This window comes from Bubalus bubalis, chromosome 1 (assembly GCF_019923935.1).
Source record: "Bubalus bubalis isolate 160015118507 breed Murrah chromosome 1, NDDB_SH_1, whole genome shotgun sequence".
Taxonomy (NCBI): Eukaryota; Metazoa; Chordata; class Mammalia; order Artiodactyla; family Bovidae; genus Bubalus; species Bubalus bubalis.
Genome location: NC_059157.1, coordinates 114,847,824 through 114,864,106, shown reverse-complemented (window position 1 = coordinate 114,864,106; position 16,283 = coordinate 114,847,824). Strand labels below are relative to the sequence as shown.

Here is a 16,283-nt window from a genome sequence, read left to right as displayed (position 1 = left end):
GCCCCACAGCGAGGTGCAGTTGACGAGGAAGGGGATGAGCATGTGCCAAATGTTACAGGGTTCATCCGGCCACAGGCCAGTGCTGGAAACTTTGCCCAGCGTTTCTCTTCTGCGAGGTTTCATTCGGAGCCTGTGTGCACTACGTGTGTTTCCATCTGTGTGCTGTGGGGAGCAGGGCCGAGAGGGCGGGAAGTATCCTTGGGAGCTTCAGAAGTTGCCATTTCAGAGGATATTAGAAATACTTTACAGGACTAGGGATTCCGGTTTATGTGATCAAAGTGAAAACAGAGATCCTCTCTGGAATACCTATTGAAAGCAGCCCATTCCCATTTCATATACTCTATATAGTTTCCTGCCAACTGGGTATGTGTATAATTTATGATTCATATTTTTAGGGGATTGCTTTTAAAATTATTCTTAAACGTTGGTTAGATTGGATAAAAGCTACGATCCTTTCCAGCTTCAAAGTCCTGTGGTTCGGTGGTTTAAGAACCACTTTACGAAATGATGGAAAGGAAGCATTTTCTAGGAGGCTAAACTTGACTCTGGTCAGGGTCATTTAATATTTATACTTTAAATCCAACCCACTGCTGTGGTATATTTGAAAGTCAGTCTATGTTTCCAACAACTGGCTTTGACTGTAATCATCTATACTTTCAGAAAAATATTTAGCCCTCCAATTCCTTCATCCTTTTAGAACCTTATACTTTTGATTTTTGAAGTGGTCTACCATATCGTTCCTTTTCCTTAAATCCTTTGCTGAGCATTGCTCTTCCTTCTTAGTGAACCAGTTGTTCTGTGCCAGGTAGAGTCCCACCTCGCTCTTAGATACTGGAGGGAACTTGGGGTGCTGTTCAATGCAGGGAGACCCAGGCGTTCAGGATGTGACTGCCAGCCATCTGGATCTAGCCTGCTAGCCCCATCCTGCTGCAGGGATGTACAGGGGACATGAACAAGGGCCTGAAGCCATGTGGAGATGAAACTCTGCTGTATTATTTTTGTTTATTTTGTGTTTTGGCTGTGCTGGGTCTGCATTGTAGTGTGTGGGCTTCTCTAGTTGTGGCACATGGGCTTAGTTGCCCCTCGGCATGTGGGATCTCTGTGCCCTGACCAGGGACTGAACCTGCGTCCCCTGCGTTGCAAGGCAGACTCCTAACCACTGGACTACCAGGGAAGTCTCAAAGCTCTGCTTTATTCTGAGTGCTGGGCTGGTCCCTGCTAACCTGCTAACCAGAGCTCTAGTGTATCTTCTGCCTCCCCTGAAACCTGAATTTTGAGATGTAGATTTCCTGACTGTGGGATCTAGGAGTTCTAGGCATGCAGGCAAGAGTGCTGAGAAAGCCAGCAGGACTTGGCAGACACAGACTGGGAGTCACCCAACCCAGCTGGCCTCTCCGAGGGGAATCGAAGCCAAGAGGGAGTGTGGCGGGGGCGTGTACTTTGTGACACTTGGCTGCTTTGTCACTAGTGAATGTGACCCTGTGAAAGTCCTGGCACTTGGATCAGTCAGAGGACTGATGCTGCTCACTAGGTGAGCGCTAGGATGGCCAGCCAGTAACAGGGCTTGGGGAGGATGGGGTCCTTATTCGAAACATGAAGGGATTAGACCAGCTGATCCTGAAGATCCTTCTAGTTCCAGCATCTGTTATTCCAGACACATCAGCCTTTGTATTCTGTGACTCCTTCACTTCTCATTCTGCTGCACACAGATGTACACACAACATAGCCTTTCTGAGTCTTGGGTAGCCAGGAGCTGCCTGCTTCCAAAAATAAATTACATGTAATAAATATATGCATTAAATCAAGTATAGGCCTAGACAGCTAACTCAGATTTTAAAAAAAGAGATCGGAAGCCATTTGAAATGTTTTGCTTCCTGCTTTTTTTTTCCTTCTCTACTTTTTATATTTTCTCGAATGACCATGTGCTATTTGATAATTAGGGGGAAGAGTAAGCAAAGCAGCTAATAGGGAAAAAAGTTCTCTTTTAAAGGTGAAAAGAGATATGTGTATGTTGAACTATGTGAGAGTGGCTACAGTTGAGCACTAAATTTAGTACTGAGCTTCCTGGAAACCAGGGCACAGAGGGAAACTGGGTTGGGTATGATATATTGTCAGATAAAGTGAGTAATACAATTTCATCCATAGGCTTCAGTGTTTTGGGGGCAGTACCTTCTAAGAGGAATTTTATGTAACGAATATTGAGGATCATAGTAGAAAATGCCTTCAATTGCTGTTTTGTGGAAATTGTGCTAATGTTCTTTAAAAGGTGATGTTTTCTATATATACTCAATAGGAGCGGAGGGTGTAGTAATGGATCTCAACTCATGAAAGGTTTCTGTGGGCAGCTGAGCTGATATGGTCCAGGTAAATTGCTCTGTGGTGATTTCACTTTGTAGAGGAAGAGAATATAAATAACTCAGAAGGTTGTAGATTTAGCAATACCTTTCCCAAATATCAGCTGCTTCAGTAAGATTTTTGGCAAGTTCTGGGTCACAGCCAAGTCGAGGGCAAGCATCGTAACATGTGCCCGAGGCTCCAGTATGCTGTGTTGTAATGGGAGAGGGACCCGTGTTCTTTCCCCAGAAGAGCAGGCGTTCTTTTCACCCCTTATCATAAATATTAGGGAATTTAGCTTGTTTCTGCTCCCAAATGGATGGTCTTCTCATTTTTGAATGGCTGCTTCAAGGGTAGAAAATGAGCAAGGAAGGGCAATTATTAAATAATCAGCAGTGCTGGTCTGCTGATTAGAAACGTGGTACATTTCCCCCTAGATGTATTCAGCAGGTGCTCATCGGTAACATAAGTGGTGATCGTAGGTTAGTTTGACCAAGCCTTTTCTCCTTTTATTAAGAAGCACCAACTCTGCAGAAGTATTCACACTGCTTAGTAGCTTTACTGTGAGGACTGAATGGGATTATACAAATAAAGTCTTAGGTAGCACAATCTGTGGAGGTCTACGTAAAGTAGTGGCACATTGTTATTGGTTGAAAAGGCAGCTTGTAATACTGATGATAATGAAATGGTGGAACAGCGTTCCATGGAGCCTCAGGGTCAGGGAAAACCTAGCCATTTTCCTTTTGTGACTTTCTGTGGTTGTGATGTTTATGGTTGTATTTCTGAGGCCATTTGCCTTGCTGGACAGGTATTCAGGCTGAGTCCAATAAAACCATCACTGTGCACTGAGTCGATGAAATAATGCAATTTACTGGGAGTAAAAGTGTTTTGAAAGAGCACTCAACAGTCCGATGGGGCTGTAATTGGTGGATATGGATGGTGACTCTAATGAAGTTAGGCCCAAGAAGCGAAGTCCGTGAGTGAGGATTTGGGACATGTCTGTGTTGTGCCTTTTTTTTTTAAATACTGAAGCTTTTTTGTTAGTTTGTAGCAGAGAAGGGCTTATTTTAGGGTTAAGCAAGGAGACTGGATGGCTTGTGCTCAAAAACCCCAGGTCCATTTGTTTTTGGTCTTAAGTAGGGATGGCTATAGGCTGCAACGGTTTTGTTTCCAGGTCTCTCTATTGCTTTGATTTAGTTACTGGTTTTATGGATTGCCTGCGTCTTCCTTGTCTCCCTGAAGGTCCAGCGGCCAGAGCCACAGCCTGTGTTCTAGGTATACCTGGTTCTGTGTTTTGGTACGCAAGTAGAAGGAGCCTTTTTGTTTCCTGTGCTCGCTCTCTATGTGTATGTTTAACTTTTATCTGGGCTTTTGTTAGGACTGCATATTGGACTGGTCTTCAAAGAAACGTTTATAATGAGGACTTTATTTTTTCCTTTCCTGGGTCATAATTAACAATTTGAAGCCTTTCATTTTATAGGTATAGAGAGTACTTTTTAAAAAAATTGGCTTAAAAAGAGAAAAAACATGCTCTTCCTTCTTGCCTCTGGGTCTTCTTGCCCACTCACCAAGCTTCCCTGCAGTTTATTCCTGTTTGGCATGAGGCTTTCAGTGCACCCTTCTGGAGGTCATTTCTCAGGGTGTCCTTTGGAAAGTTCTTTGTGGAAGGGAACCACCAGCAAGCCACTGTACTTCTGTAGAGCAGACTGTCCACTTTGACCAATGGTGTGTTATTCAGCTCTTGAGGCTCTTGACAACGGATCCAGTGTCTGCCATCCATTTCATCAGAAACACTGTTCCCAACCTGGAGTCCTTGGGACCCGCTGGAGTCCTGTGTGAGCCAGTCTCCAGAGCTTCATGAGGCTAACTCCAGGGATGGAGCCTGTTGCTTTTGGGTGGAATTAAATCAAATCAGTGGGGTAATGATGAGTATCTCCTGCTGATTGGAAGCTCTGCTACTTAATAAATGCAGCTTGGTTAATAGTCTTTCGAAATGTCAGTTTTACAATGGCCCTGAGCTGGCAAGTAATAAAGAACTGTCGCTGGCGGCAAGGCTGGGAATGACTGTTCTAGGCCACCGTTGTCCCGACTGTGGATGCAAAGCCCAAGGCCTCCTTGCTGGGGACAGGGTCCCCTGTAATGCACCCACTTTTATGCATTTTTAGGTATAGGCTTTAATCTATAATAGCATTTGAACAAAAGGCTTACGTGGCTAAAACAAAACAAAACACAGACTGTGTGATGGTGGTCTGTCCTATATAGGTTATAAGGTGGACTCAAGAACAGAAGTTTTTAGCTTCTTCTATATAGACTGACCAAATTGGGTCTAGAGGCTTTCTGCTGTCTTCTTCTTAGCTTGATCTGAAGCTTTCTCTGTGCTCAGTGAAGGATCTCATGCTTTTCCACTTAGCTCTGTGAAAAGAGGGAGAATGAGTTAGGTGTGTTTATCTATTAGATCCACATTACATATATTCACCTACCAAAATGTAATTACCATCATTTGTATCCAGATATACCCTGGCTAGTCTTAAAGCATATTTTCTTCCGTTCTAGCTTCTGGAAGTACAGAGGATTTAAACAACTCTACTGCTGTCCACAGCTCCTCGGTGAGTGGGACAAAGAGTGTCCATGTTGCCACCACGTTCCCCAACAGTGTCCAAAGGACACCCCAGTCTTCAGCCACCAGTCTGCGACCTCTGAATGAGACAGAACATTTCCCCGAGGACTCTGAAATTGCCATAACTTCATCATCAGTCCATTCTTCCCCCTCGGAGGCAGAGTTGAGAAGAAGCAATGGAGTATTCGGGAGCCCAGGGGATGGGGCATTCACAGAGCTGTCCACAGAAATTGCATTTGGTCCTACATCTTCCAACGTCTCAAGGGAATTTTGGCAAAATGATTCTCCAAGTAAGTCTTCAATCTCTATTTGATCTATTATGGACATTTAAAAATTGTTGAATTTTCTCAAGGGGTCACTTCAAGACCATTTGTAATCTTTAAAAAAAAAAAAGAAAAGAAAACAGCTGTGTTCTTGGATAACACTATCTCCTTTATCTGGTAGACCACATTATCACATTTTGATTTTCAGCCTCATGACAATGTTGTGAAATTAGTCAAACAGGCATCATTCCTCCTGCTTTCTTGTAGGTGAGGAAACTGAGGCTCAGCTGGTTTAAGTAGTGAGTGCGTGATCTTTATCTCACTTACCGCAGAGCTGAGACTCCCACCTCCGAGCTCCCGGTGCTGATGCATCTTGTGGCTCTGCAGCTTCAACTTCAGACTGAGAGTTGGCCGCTCTTTAAAGCCAGCTTCAGTTATCTTATGTACAGATCATCTTCACAAATAAATGTGCAGAGTATGTAAATATACTCCTCAAGTTCATGGTTTTAGTGAGCCCCCATAGTTGATTTTTTTTTTTTTTGCTGTATTTCAGAATTAGAATAACCTTTATTAATAATAGAACTGCCTTAGGAAAATACTGACTAAGCATAATATTTGGGCACATTGTATTTGATGGACGTAGCAGCATACTCACTGGCTCATACTACCCCATGTTTTAGGGGAAAGAATAAAACACTCAGGCCTGTAAGTTACTCTGAGACTTTGCACATACTGTTTAAAAGCTACGCTTTTCACCAGTTTTTGGTATTGCTCTCTTATTGACACTGAATAGTTTTGAAATAATTGTTTAGAACATGAAAGTGTACGTCAGGTCACATATAGTAAACACTGTACAAGGTCCTTGCAGAGGGCACCCTTCTCTTAGGGAGCTCATGTCTTGGTTGTGGAGGGATCTCTCTTACATCCACTTAATGGCCTTTTGTGTCTGACACCTTTCAGCCTCCGGAGGACCCCAGCTGGCCAGTGGCTCTGGCGCAGGGAATGGCAGCCCTGTGCCTCAGACAGAAACCTCCTCTCGGTCCATCCCGCCAGTCAGAGGTGAAGAGAGCACCGCTCTCTGGTTTTCCACCGGCAGCGAGCCCTTTGCAGGTGCAGCAGGAAGCTCCACTTCCCATCCTGAGGTTGTGAATGCTTCGGTTCTGACCCGCTTCTCAGCCTCCGCCCCACAGTCTCGAGGAAGTGACCCAGCGCTATATGAAATGAGCTACTCTGAGCTGGCCACCGAGTCCTTGTCTTCATCCTCCTCAGAAAGTCTGGGCTTCTTGGCACCTCGCGGGGAACGCTCGAGTGAGTCTCCATCCACGGAACCGCACCCCCGAGGAGGGTGGGGGGCTGCCTGAGCTTGATCTTCAGCGATAATGAAATAGTTCTGCAGGCCTCTCAATATCTCCAGGCCATCCTTCTAGCTGGTTGATACCCATATACCTGTATATCCCCCAATTCTTCTGTAATGTCTCCAAGATGCTGCTGCTATCACTTGCCACACACAGCTCGGGGACTTCTCTGCAGTGTCCTTCCAGCCCTTAGAGCTCACCCCACACCCCCATGCCGCCGCCATCACACAGCTTCTGGAAGGTGAGAGTATCACCTCCTCGTGAGTGGTTGTTCACGCCAGGTCTGGGCTTTCATCAAGAGACATTCTCCTTTTCCCCTTTTAAACAGCCTTATTGTACTGTATTTCACATTCTGTGCAGTCCGCCCAACTGTACACGGAACAGTGTACAGTTCCGTGGGTTTTAGCCACAGAGTCGGGCCACCATCACTACCGTCTGATTCCAGAACGTTTCCATCATCCCAAAAAGAAACTGTGCTCATTGTGCTCTCTTCTCCATTCTCTGCTCTTCTGGGCCTCTGACAGCCGTGAATTTACTTTCTGCCTCTATAGACTTGCCTACTCGAGACGTTGCTTATAAAGGGAACCATAAAACGTGTGGTCTTTTGTGTTTTTCACCTAGCATCAGGTTTTCAAGGCTCATCCGTGTTGTGGCGTGTGTCCGTGCTTCATCCCTTGGTACTGCCAAATACTGTTCCACTGTATGGATGTGCCACATTGTAATGTATACCTGTATCAGTTATTGGATATGTGGGTTGTTCCCACCTTTTGGTTATTATGAATAGTACTCTTGTGAACATTCAAGTACATGTTTTTGTGTGCACATATGTTTTCTTGGAATTGCCTTGGAATTGCCAGGTTAGATGGTAGCTCCGTTTCTGACCTTTAAGGAACTACCAAACTGTTTTCCAGAGTGGCTGCACCATTTTGTATTCCCACCAGCAAAGTAGGAGGCTTTTAGTTTCTTAGCACCTTTAACACCGTTTGTTGTTGTCGAGCTCTTTTGATTAGTGAGCTGACTCATTGGAAAAGACCCTGATGCTGGGAAAGATTGAGGGCAGAAGAAGAAGGGGGCAGCAGACGATGAGGTGGTTAGATGACATCACCGACTCGATGGGTGTGAATTTGAGGAAACTCCAGGAGACAGTGAAGCACAAGGGTGCCTGGTATGCTGCAGTTCGTGGGGTCGCAAAGAGTTGAACATGACTTAGCAGTGGAGCAACAGTAACAGCAATCCTAGTGGAGGTTAGGTGGTGTCTTAAATGGTATTGGATTGCAGTTTTCCCAGCTGACTAGTGACGGTGAGCATCTTTTCATGTGCTTATTGACCATTTGTATATATTCTTCAGAAACGTCTGTTTAGATCTTTTGACCCTTTTTAAATCGGTTGTTTATCTTTCTTTAATTGAGTTGTCAGAGTTCTTTATATATTCTGGATACTTGTCCTTCATTGGAAAGATGATTTGCAGTCATTTTCTGTTATTCTGTGGGTTGTCTTTTAACTTTCTTGCTGTTATCCCATGAACAGCACGAATTTTTTAATTTTGATGAATTCTAGTCTGTCACTTTGAGAAAACTTTTCCTTTGATGTTCCTTTTTAAGAATGTTTTGGGAAAATATTATGAAAACAATTCTTATCAGCCTTATCAATGTAAATTGTATGTTGATAAGCCAAAAATGCAGTAACTTATCATTTAAGCTTATAATAGGTTTGAATTCTTACCTCTCTACCACTAACAGTGGAAGCTCTTTTCCCTGCTATTGAGTTCTCTAATTAATGAGGAAAATTAGCATTTATTATTTACTACTGGTGTGATATGGAAAAGCATATGCTTTCTTGTAAAGAATACCACACATGTGGGTGGAGACTGTTTGTGCTGTTCTATGTCCAGGCATGGAAAACACACTCTTTCTGTCACTTAAACACAAGGTATCCTTTTCTGCCCTGCCCCGGTGGTCTCAGAAGTTTCGCCTTCGCAGTTCTGGAGTTTACATCCCATAGAATTTCCCTCTTCCATCTCTTCAGTACCCTACACTCTGCAGTCAGGGTGCAACTGGTGTGTGTGGACAATGTGACCTCAGTGTGAGTGGCACGTGGGGTTCTGAGGCACCAGATAAGGAAGAGCCATGATCCTGAAACCACCTGCTCTGGGTTAATGTTAACGCTTTCTCTTTTCTCCTTGGAATCACCCACAGCTCACAGCTTCTGCCATACAGCTTTCAGATTTCTTCATCCCTTCCTCTGAGTTCAGATGCAGCCCCTCTGTTTCAGGGCATGACTTCCCCCTGTGTTAAGTCTATCAGCCTGAGAGGGGTGGTTGGCCTGCATTTTGTGTAACATCATCGCAGGCCTGTCCTCCTTGTCAAGGAAATTGTGGTCAGGTACGCTCAGCTCTCCAGCTTCTCTTGGTGGACTTTGCATGGGTCTCTTTTAAGTCCCCCCGTGAGGGTCAGATCACATCTGCAACCAGGTCCTGGCTTTCCTGGTGCTGCCCCAGCTCCCTGTGTGTGCCTGTGCCGTGTTCATCCCTGCCGATCAGTTCACACGAACCTGTCATGAAGTGAGGGCTTCCCAGGTGGCACTAGTGGTAAAGAACCCACCTACCTTTGCAGGAGGTGTAAGAGATGTGGATTCAATCTCTGGGTTGGAAAGAGCCCCTGGAGGAGGGCACTGCAACCCACTCCAGTATTCTTGCCTAGAGAATCCCATGGACAGAGGAGCCTGGGGGGGCCACAGTCCATGGGGTTGCAAAGAGTTGGATATGACCGAAGCCACTTAACCCTAAGCATCATGAAGTGAACTGACCTTATACTCAGCTTTACATCCATTTTCCACCAAGGTAGGTCTCTCAAGGACTAGACTGACTTAGGAATTGGAATAAGAATCAGAAAAGAGCCGTTTTTCTCATTAGATCCAGATTATGAAGCAGTTAGGCCAAGAAGAATTGGTCCTCATTTCCCTCATTTCTGAAAAGAAGGATTTATTTGATAATAATCTAAGGTTTTTAAAGTTTATAGCATAAAATATATACCCAAGAAAAAAGGAAAAGGATATTTATTCATGTGTCACCTATTCCTATTCAGTCCCACCAAGAAAAAAAAAAAAAAAAAACCAAGCCCACCTGTAACCTCTAACCATGATGCCATTTCTCACTGAGGTGCTAGGGTGAGGAGCTGCACTGTAGAATAACGACACCATAGCGTCCATCAGCTATCACTGGTCCCACCGGGAGGTAGAAGCCTTGAGGGTAGTACCAGCCTCCCTCCCCAGTCTTGTCAGGTGGGAAGCTCCAGCAGGGTTAGTTTTTTGACCACTTAGGTCTTCACTGGTGGCTCAGCTGGTAAAGAATCTGCCTGCAATATGGGAGACTTGGGTTCTATCCCTGGGTTGGGAAGATCCCCTGGAGAAGGGAAAGGCTACCCACTCCAGTATTTTGGCCTGGAGAAGTCCGTAGACCGTGTCGTCCATGGGGTCGCAAAGGGTGGGACATGGCTGAGCGACTTTCACTGTCACTTCCCCCCCACCACTGCCACCAATTTCCCTGACATAAACACTATTTATTATGTATCACCAAGAAGAAATATTGTATCGACCCTGTTCACTGGAGTAAGGAGACTTATCGTAAATCCAAGTCCCCTGAACAGCAGCACTGATCCCGCACTGCCTCCGGAGGTTTCAGTCACTGCTATGTTAGCAGGAAAAACACACAAGTTGGGTTTTCACCTTGTCAGTTTCAGACAAAGACCCTGAGAAGGCGGAGGACAGCGTTGTGGCTCACACAGCCCCGCTGTACACCACGCTGACCAGCCCTCCCCTTTCCTGTCCTCTTGTAGCCACCGAAGACAGTCCTGAGCTGGGTGTTGGTACCAAAGCTGAGGAGGGGGCTTCCTGGGGAGTGCCTGGAGTCCGCACCCACAGCCCACACACTTTGGCTACGTTCGCTGGAGTTGGGGAGCGCACACTGCGATCTCTCACCAACCGTAGCACAACTCCCGGGGATGTGGAGCGATTGACGGCAACAACTGGAGAAATGGAGAGTGCCACACAGCAGGGAAACACGACGGTGACTGGGGATGCCCGCCCGGTCTCGGGTTCACTGGCGGCCACAAGGACCTTCGGAGGGCATGGAGGTGATGGGCAGGATCTCTTTGCATGTTACCTCAGCATATCTGTCAATTTGCTTGTGGTGCTAGGATGATTTTGGCTTACCCGGGTGGCTCAGATGGTAAAGAATCTGCCTGCAATGCAGGAGGCCTGGATTCCATCCCTGGGTTGGGAAGATCCCTGGGAGAAGGAAATGGCAACCCACTCCAGTATTCTTGCCTGGAGAATTCCACGGACAGAGGAGCCCAGTGGGCTATAGTTCATGGAGTGACAAAGTGTCAGACATGACTGAGTGACTTGTCTGATATGACATTTTCACCTTCACTTTCTAGAATGAGTTTGCTGTCAACCCGGAACGTGTCTTACCAGCTCCCTGTGAAGAGCACTGTCTGGGTTCTCCCACCTCCCCCACCCCCTCCTCCCCCACGCTTACCCGAGACATTGGCACTGTTTGTCCGCCAGGATGCTTGCAATCAAGGAGCCCGGCCGGGTTGTGGCTGAGGCCAATCTCCTGGGAAAGAAATATCTCATTATACAGAATGGAAAGTTGGGAGGGTTTTCCTTTTTCCATTTAGGCACAACAATTGTTCTATTTGGGGTCTTAAGAGCTTTTCAGATACTAATTTGCTTTTATCAAAAAAAAAGGTCTGTGGAAGGAATTTGGACCTGTTCCCTATTATTTGGGGCCCCACTTCTCTTTTATTGCCGTTTCCAATGCTGCCACTATGCTCTTCACAGGAGGGCAGGTCCATTCAGACCCTGGCTGCCTCCCTGTACAGTGTCTCCAGAGAAAGTGTCTCTCCCCCGGGGGGCAGTTCACGGGCCAGACACTGAAAATCTGTCTCAGAGTGCAGGTTCACAGATGCCTGTCTGATTGGCCTAACTGCAGTTTTCCCTTGGCAGTTACTGGGATTAACTACGATGGAGCGAGCAGCACAGATCCTGATTGCGGGACCTCCAGTGAACACACGAACTACACCTGTGCTTCATCTCCTTTCACCAAAGGGGAACGGACACTACTGTCCATTACAGACAACAGTTCATCCTCGGATGGAAGGGAGACTTCCACCTCTTCTGTTAAGATCTCCAGCTCTTTGAGTTCAGACTCTTCTCCCTCTTCTCAGGCTCAGACCGAGAGGAGTAACGTCTCATCCCACCAAGGAGAACATGCTCAGCCTTCCACCGGGGCGCTGGTTCTGTCCACGGCCAGCTCTCCGTCTCACACACCCACCCTTAATACGCTGACCACTCTGGTTCCTCGGGACACCGATGCTAAATCTGTTGGTGGTGCATTATCATCTTCTTCCTCGGAGCCACCCTTGCCCCTGCCCTCAGTGTCACAGTCCTACCAGTTCTCATCAACCTTGCCATCTGCTGGGGCCTCCACTCACCCCCTGCAGTCCAGCCCTGATGCACCCACTCCTTTGTCCTCCTCGCCTCCACCCTTGTCAGTGTCTCCGACAGCGTCTGCCCCTGCTTCGCTGTCTGACTCACAGACAGCCCTCCCACATGCACCTTTTACCCCAGTCCTGCCCAGGACAAGGGATGCTCCCGTGACTTCAGTTCGCATGTCAGCAGTCGCATCGTCTATTCCTAGCAGTCAAACAGCAGATCCTCCTAAGAACCAGAGTAGCCCATACCTCGAGAACACTGTTACAGAATCGAAGCCACCAAGCCTGCAGACTCTGCCTGCAGAGGCCACGAAAGCTGTAACAGTGATGTCTACTCTGGGGATCCCTTCACCCCGGGCCTTCACAGACTACTCCACTTCTACAGACACTGAGCAAGCCCTTCCAGCCACGAGCACCGACTTAGCCCACACGTCTCCAGCTTTGGCAGCCACCACTCCTGAGACCTCTCATTCTCCCATGGCCAGCCCTGGCCTCCCGTCAAGCACAGCAGCTCTGACGGGTGGCCCCACCACAGGACAGACAGTGGCCGGAGAAACAGAACAAACAGTGGTTCAGCTCTCGCCAACCAGTCCTGAAATTCTCGTGGTCCAAGTCACAACAGGAGATGCTGTTGCCACAGAAGAGAGCCCAGTGGATAGAGATGCTGCCACCAGATTGTTCCCCCTGACCAAAGAATCAACAACAGGGCCTGGCCCTGCAGAAGACGACAGCCTGGCTTCACCTTTCCTCAAAACATCTCCTTCCCCCAGAACCACGCCTGTCTCTACAGCTAAGGTGTTAACTCCTCCATCGACCACCTCCACTGCGCGGAGCAGCACCCTGTCACCCACAGCACCGTCGTCTCCCGCTGCAGGTAGGGCACGGCTGTGGACATGCCAAGGACTGCACCTGTGCTCTCAGTGCTCTCTGTTGAATCACTCAAAGCAGGAAAGAATGCCCCAGTGACCATTTTCTCACCCTTTTCTCACCCCTGAGTGACAGAGGGCAGACAGGAGAAGATGCCGTTGGCTGTGTTGACACCAGTAGTGAGTAGCTTGTAGTGCCCTGTAATTGCATGACCTTTTCAAGCATGCCTTTACCAAGGCCAGAGTGGGCTAGTGAAGTGAGATTGAAGGGTGGGAAACTGGAGTCAAGAAGCTTTATGTGACCTGTCTGAGACACAGAGCGAGCAAGTGCCTGCTTCCAGATCAGAATCCCAAGCTTCTGGGTTAGTCAGCTGGTGCTCCAGTCACCAGGGAAGCGTCTCTGGATCCCCTGAGATTTCCCTAAGACTATGGCGCTGGCTGATAAATGCGGGTGAAGGGACATGTTCAATGAGAAGACGATGAACTGACCTTTCCCATAGTGACTGTGTGACACTGTGCTTGAGGTTATGTATCTCTCTATCCATGTTCAAGTTGCTGGGACAAGAGAAGTAAAACCATCCACGTGATTCTTTGTCACTTAAGGACAGGGAGTAGGGAGTAGGAAGGTACCTCCTTTGATATCAGGGCCAAAATTTGCTGGATATTTAGTTTGTCTAGACTCAGGCAAGGAAAACTCTATTGATAAAAATGTGAAATGGAGACTGAAGGAAAGAGGGAAGAAGGGGAGGGCATTGGAGGCAGGTCCAACTAGGCAGCCGTCGTCCAGCTTGTGGTCCAGCCATAGAGCCCACGCAGCCCCGAGAGCCCTGACGCATCAGTGCCCGCTTCATGCCGGTGGTCTGAGTGCCGCTAGGAGATGAAGCGGGCTGCTGCTTCTGGCAAGTTTGCAGTCCTGCTTCAGGACTCACAGGCTTCATTTCCAGATGCCAAGTATATTCCAATATGAGATAGAACATAATTCACAGGTGTCCCTTAAAGCCGATTACAGCCCCTGCAGTGATAACTGTAGACCAGTAGGAGGAGGATTGATACTGGCTGTTGCTATGTCTTTTGTGACAGAGCCCGTGGGCGCAGCGTTTGGATATAGAGGTGCTGTGCACACGTTTAGGTATATCTGACGTAGCCATGAGGAGCAAGGACACCATCCTCAGGTTTGGCCTATTTGTCTTCAGGGAAATTCTGGAGCTAGAACTCTTGATTTTTGTCTTCTTTTTCTCACTCTACCACGGACTTTTCTCCTTGGAGATGACTTTTCTCCTGTTATGAGTTTGGATTTTTCTCAGTGTATGTCAGAAACCTTTATTAGGCACTTATGGTATAACTGGCGTGTGACAAGGCCAGTTATAGAGACCAAAACAGAGAGTGTGGTCACTGCCCCAGGAGCCGGCAGTCCAAGAGGACAGTGGGGCCTGGGCCTCGCCAGGGCCTATTGGAGTCAGATGGGCTCATGGTCACACCGTGTGAAGAGAGTGCTCATTTGCAGGCTTTTTTCTGAATGACTACACAGTTATTTGGAGACCCATTTACAGTGTGAGATCTTTGGAAAAGAGAAAACTTGGAGCAGGGAGGATAGTTGATCAGGTGTTATTTCCCCCTTCACGTGTGTTTTAACTAGGCATTGTTTCAAGTAGAATTTAAGTATCCCAAGGCAATGTCATCGTTTCCAGGCTCAGGAATCTGTAAGCAGCATTAGGATTTGAACCAGCGCCTGTATTCAGGGATCCAGCTGTTTAATATGCCTGTGTGTACACAGCCAGTGCTGGCAGCCAGTCCCCACGCTTCTCTTCTGCACCTCCGGGAACCCATTCTATTTCGTAGTACGGCCTTTTCAGGGCAAGTACACAGAAATAAGCAAGAATCAAATATTAGCTGGGAGAGTTAAATATTTACCTAGAGCTGCCTTTTTACCTTTGCTGTGTGATTAACTGCTCTATTCTGGAAATGTGTTTTCAGTTAACAGCTGCACCACTCACCCTTGTCTTCATGATGGGAAGTGCGTTGTGGATCCCAGCACACATCCTGGGTACCGATGTGTGTGCTCACCTGCCTGGCAAGGGGACAACTGCAGTGTGGGTAAGAAGAAAAGTCACCCGCGATGGTCTATACTGTCGTGCCACACTGAGCCAGGCAGTAGGCTCCTTTTTCCTCCAAACATAGGGCAGTGAGACTTTTAAATTCATGCCGTGCTTACTTGAGGGTTAGCATGCTTATGCATTGTCTGCAGAGTAATGTCAGACAGTGACACGGACAGGCCGCCACGATCCGGCTGCCTTCTGTGGACTCGGCATTCCTGGACCACCCACGGCTCCCTGAAAACTCCCACGATTTACTGCTCTGACCTTCGCTGTGCTGGTGCTTCAGCCTAGAATCCCCCTACCCACATCTGCTTATTAAAGTCCTTCCAGTCTTTGTCCAGATGTTATCTGAAACAGTCCTTAATTCTCTCTCCCATCAAAATAATTACCTTCTTTACCTTCTCTGTACTTTCAAATCCTGCCTTATATTTATATTTATTTGTACCCCTGGCTGCCCCCACCCTCAGTAGACTGGTAGCCCCTTGAGAACAGTGTGGTGTCCACTTGTTTCTGGTCCTCTCCACACCCGGTGCCGTTTGGCCCTTAGAAGTGCTCCTTATACCAGATGATGAGTGTGCTGCCTGCTGCAGATTCACTGTGGTCCTGTGTTCCCTCCTCCACAGATGTGAACGAATGCTTCTCGAACCCCTGCCCACCCCTAGCCACGTGCAACAATACTCAGGGATCCTTCACCTGCAGATGCCCAGTGGGGTACCAGCTGGAAAAGGGGATATGCAATTTGGGTGAGAGAGCTCGTCTGTCTTCGAATTTTCTCTGCACTACAATGTATTTTGCGAAATAACATTTACTGTTTTTCTCCCTAATCAAAATCAATATTTGCCCAAGGTATAAACTGAAGGAATATAGGAGTAGAAGATACTATTATTCCACCACTCAGAGACGTAGCACTCTGTTTGCAGTCTTTTTTTAGTGTACATTATATTTTTATACAGTTGGAAGTCATATGGTATTTGTACAAACTTTATGTCTTAAACATTTTTAATGTTATTAAAAATATTATACAGACTTTGTAGTGACTGCATAAATATGCCATCATTTATGCAAACACTATTTGCTTAATGTTCTTACCCTACAGTTAGGGGGAAAAAAAGATCAAAAGGATAGTTCAACCAAAGAGTAAAAAAAAAAAAGAAAAAAATTAGGGAGAGGAAAAAAGAGAATAAAACCCTGATTATCCTACCATATTCGCACATACTTTTCATTTTTAAAAACTATCTTCATGTTCTTGTCCACAGG

General features: G+C 46.8%; 1 protein-coding gene across 3 annotated transcripts in view; it reads left to right on the top strand.

Moving 5' to 3' along the window:
* Positions 1 to 16,283, top strand: part of HEG1 (heart development protein with EGF like domains 1) — an 83,827-nt gene that overhangs the window by 24,652 nt on the left and 42,892 nt on the right. For all 3 annotated transcript variants that reach the window (XM_025267106.3, XM_044942652.2, XM_044942658.2), the window contains exons 4-9: positions 4,888 to 5,241; positions 6,175 to 6,522; positions 10,403 to 10,699; positions 11,577 to 12,938; positions 14,905 to 15,024; positions 15,650 to 15,769. In XM_025267106.3, coding sequence (XP_025122891.3) covers positions 4,888 to 5,241; positions 6,175 to 6,522; positions 10,403 to 10,699; positions 11,577 to 12,938; positions 14,905 to 15,024; positions 15,650 to 15,769 — 2,601 coding nt within the window. The remainder of the gene's footprint in view (positions 1 to 4,887; positions 5,242 to 6,174; positions 6,523 to 10,402; positions 10,700 to 11,576; positions 12,939 to 14,904; positions 15,025 to 15,649; positions 15,770 to 16,283) is intronic.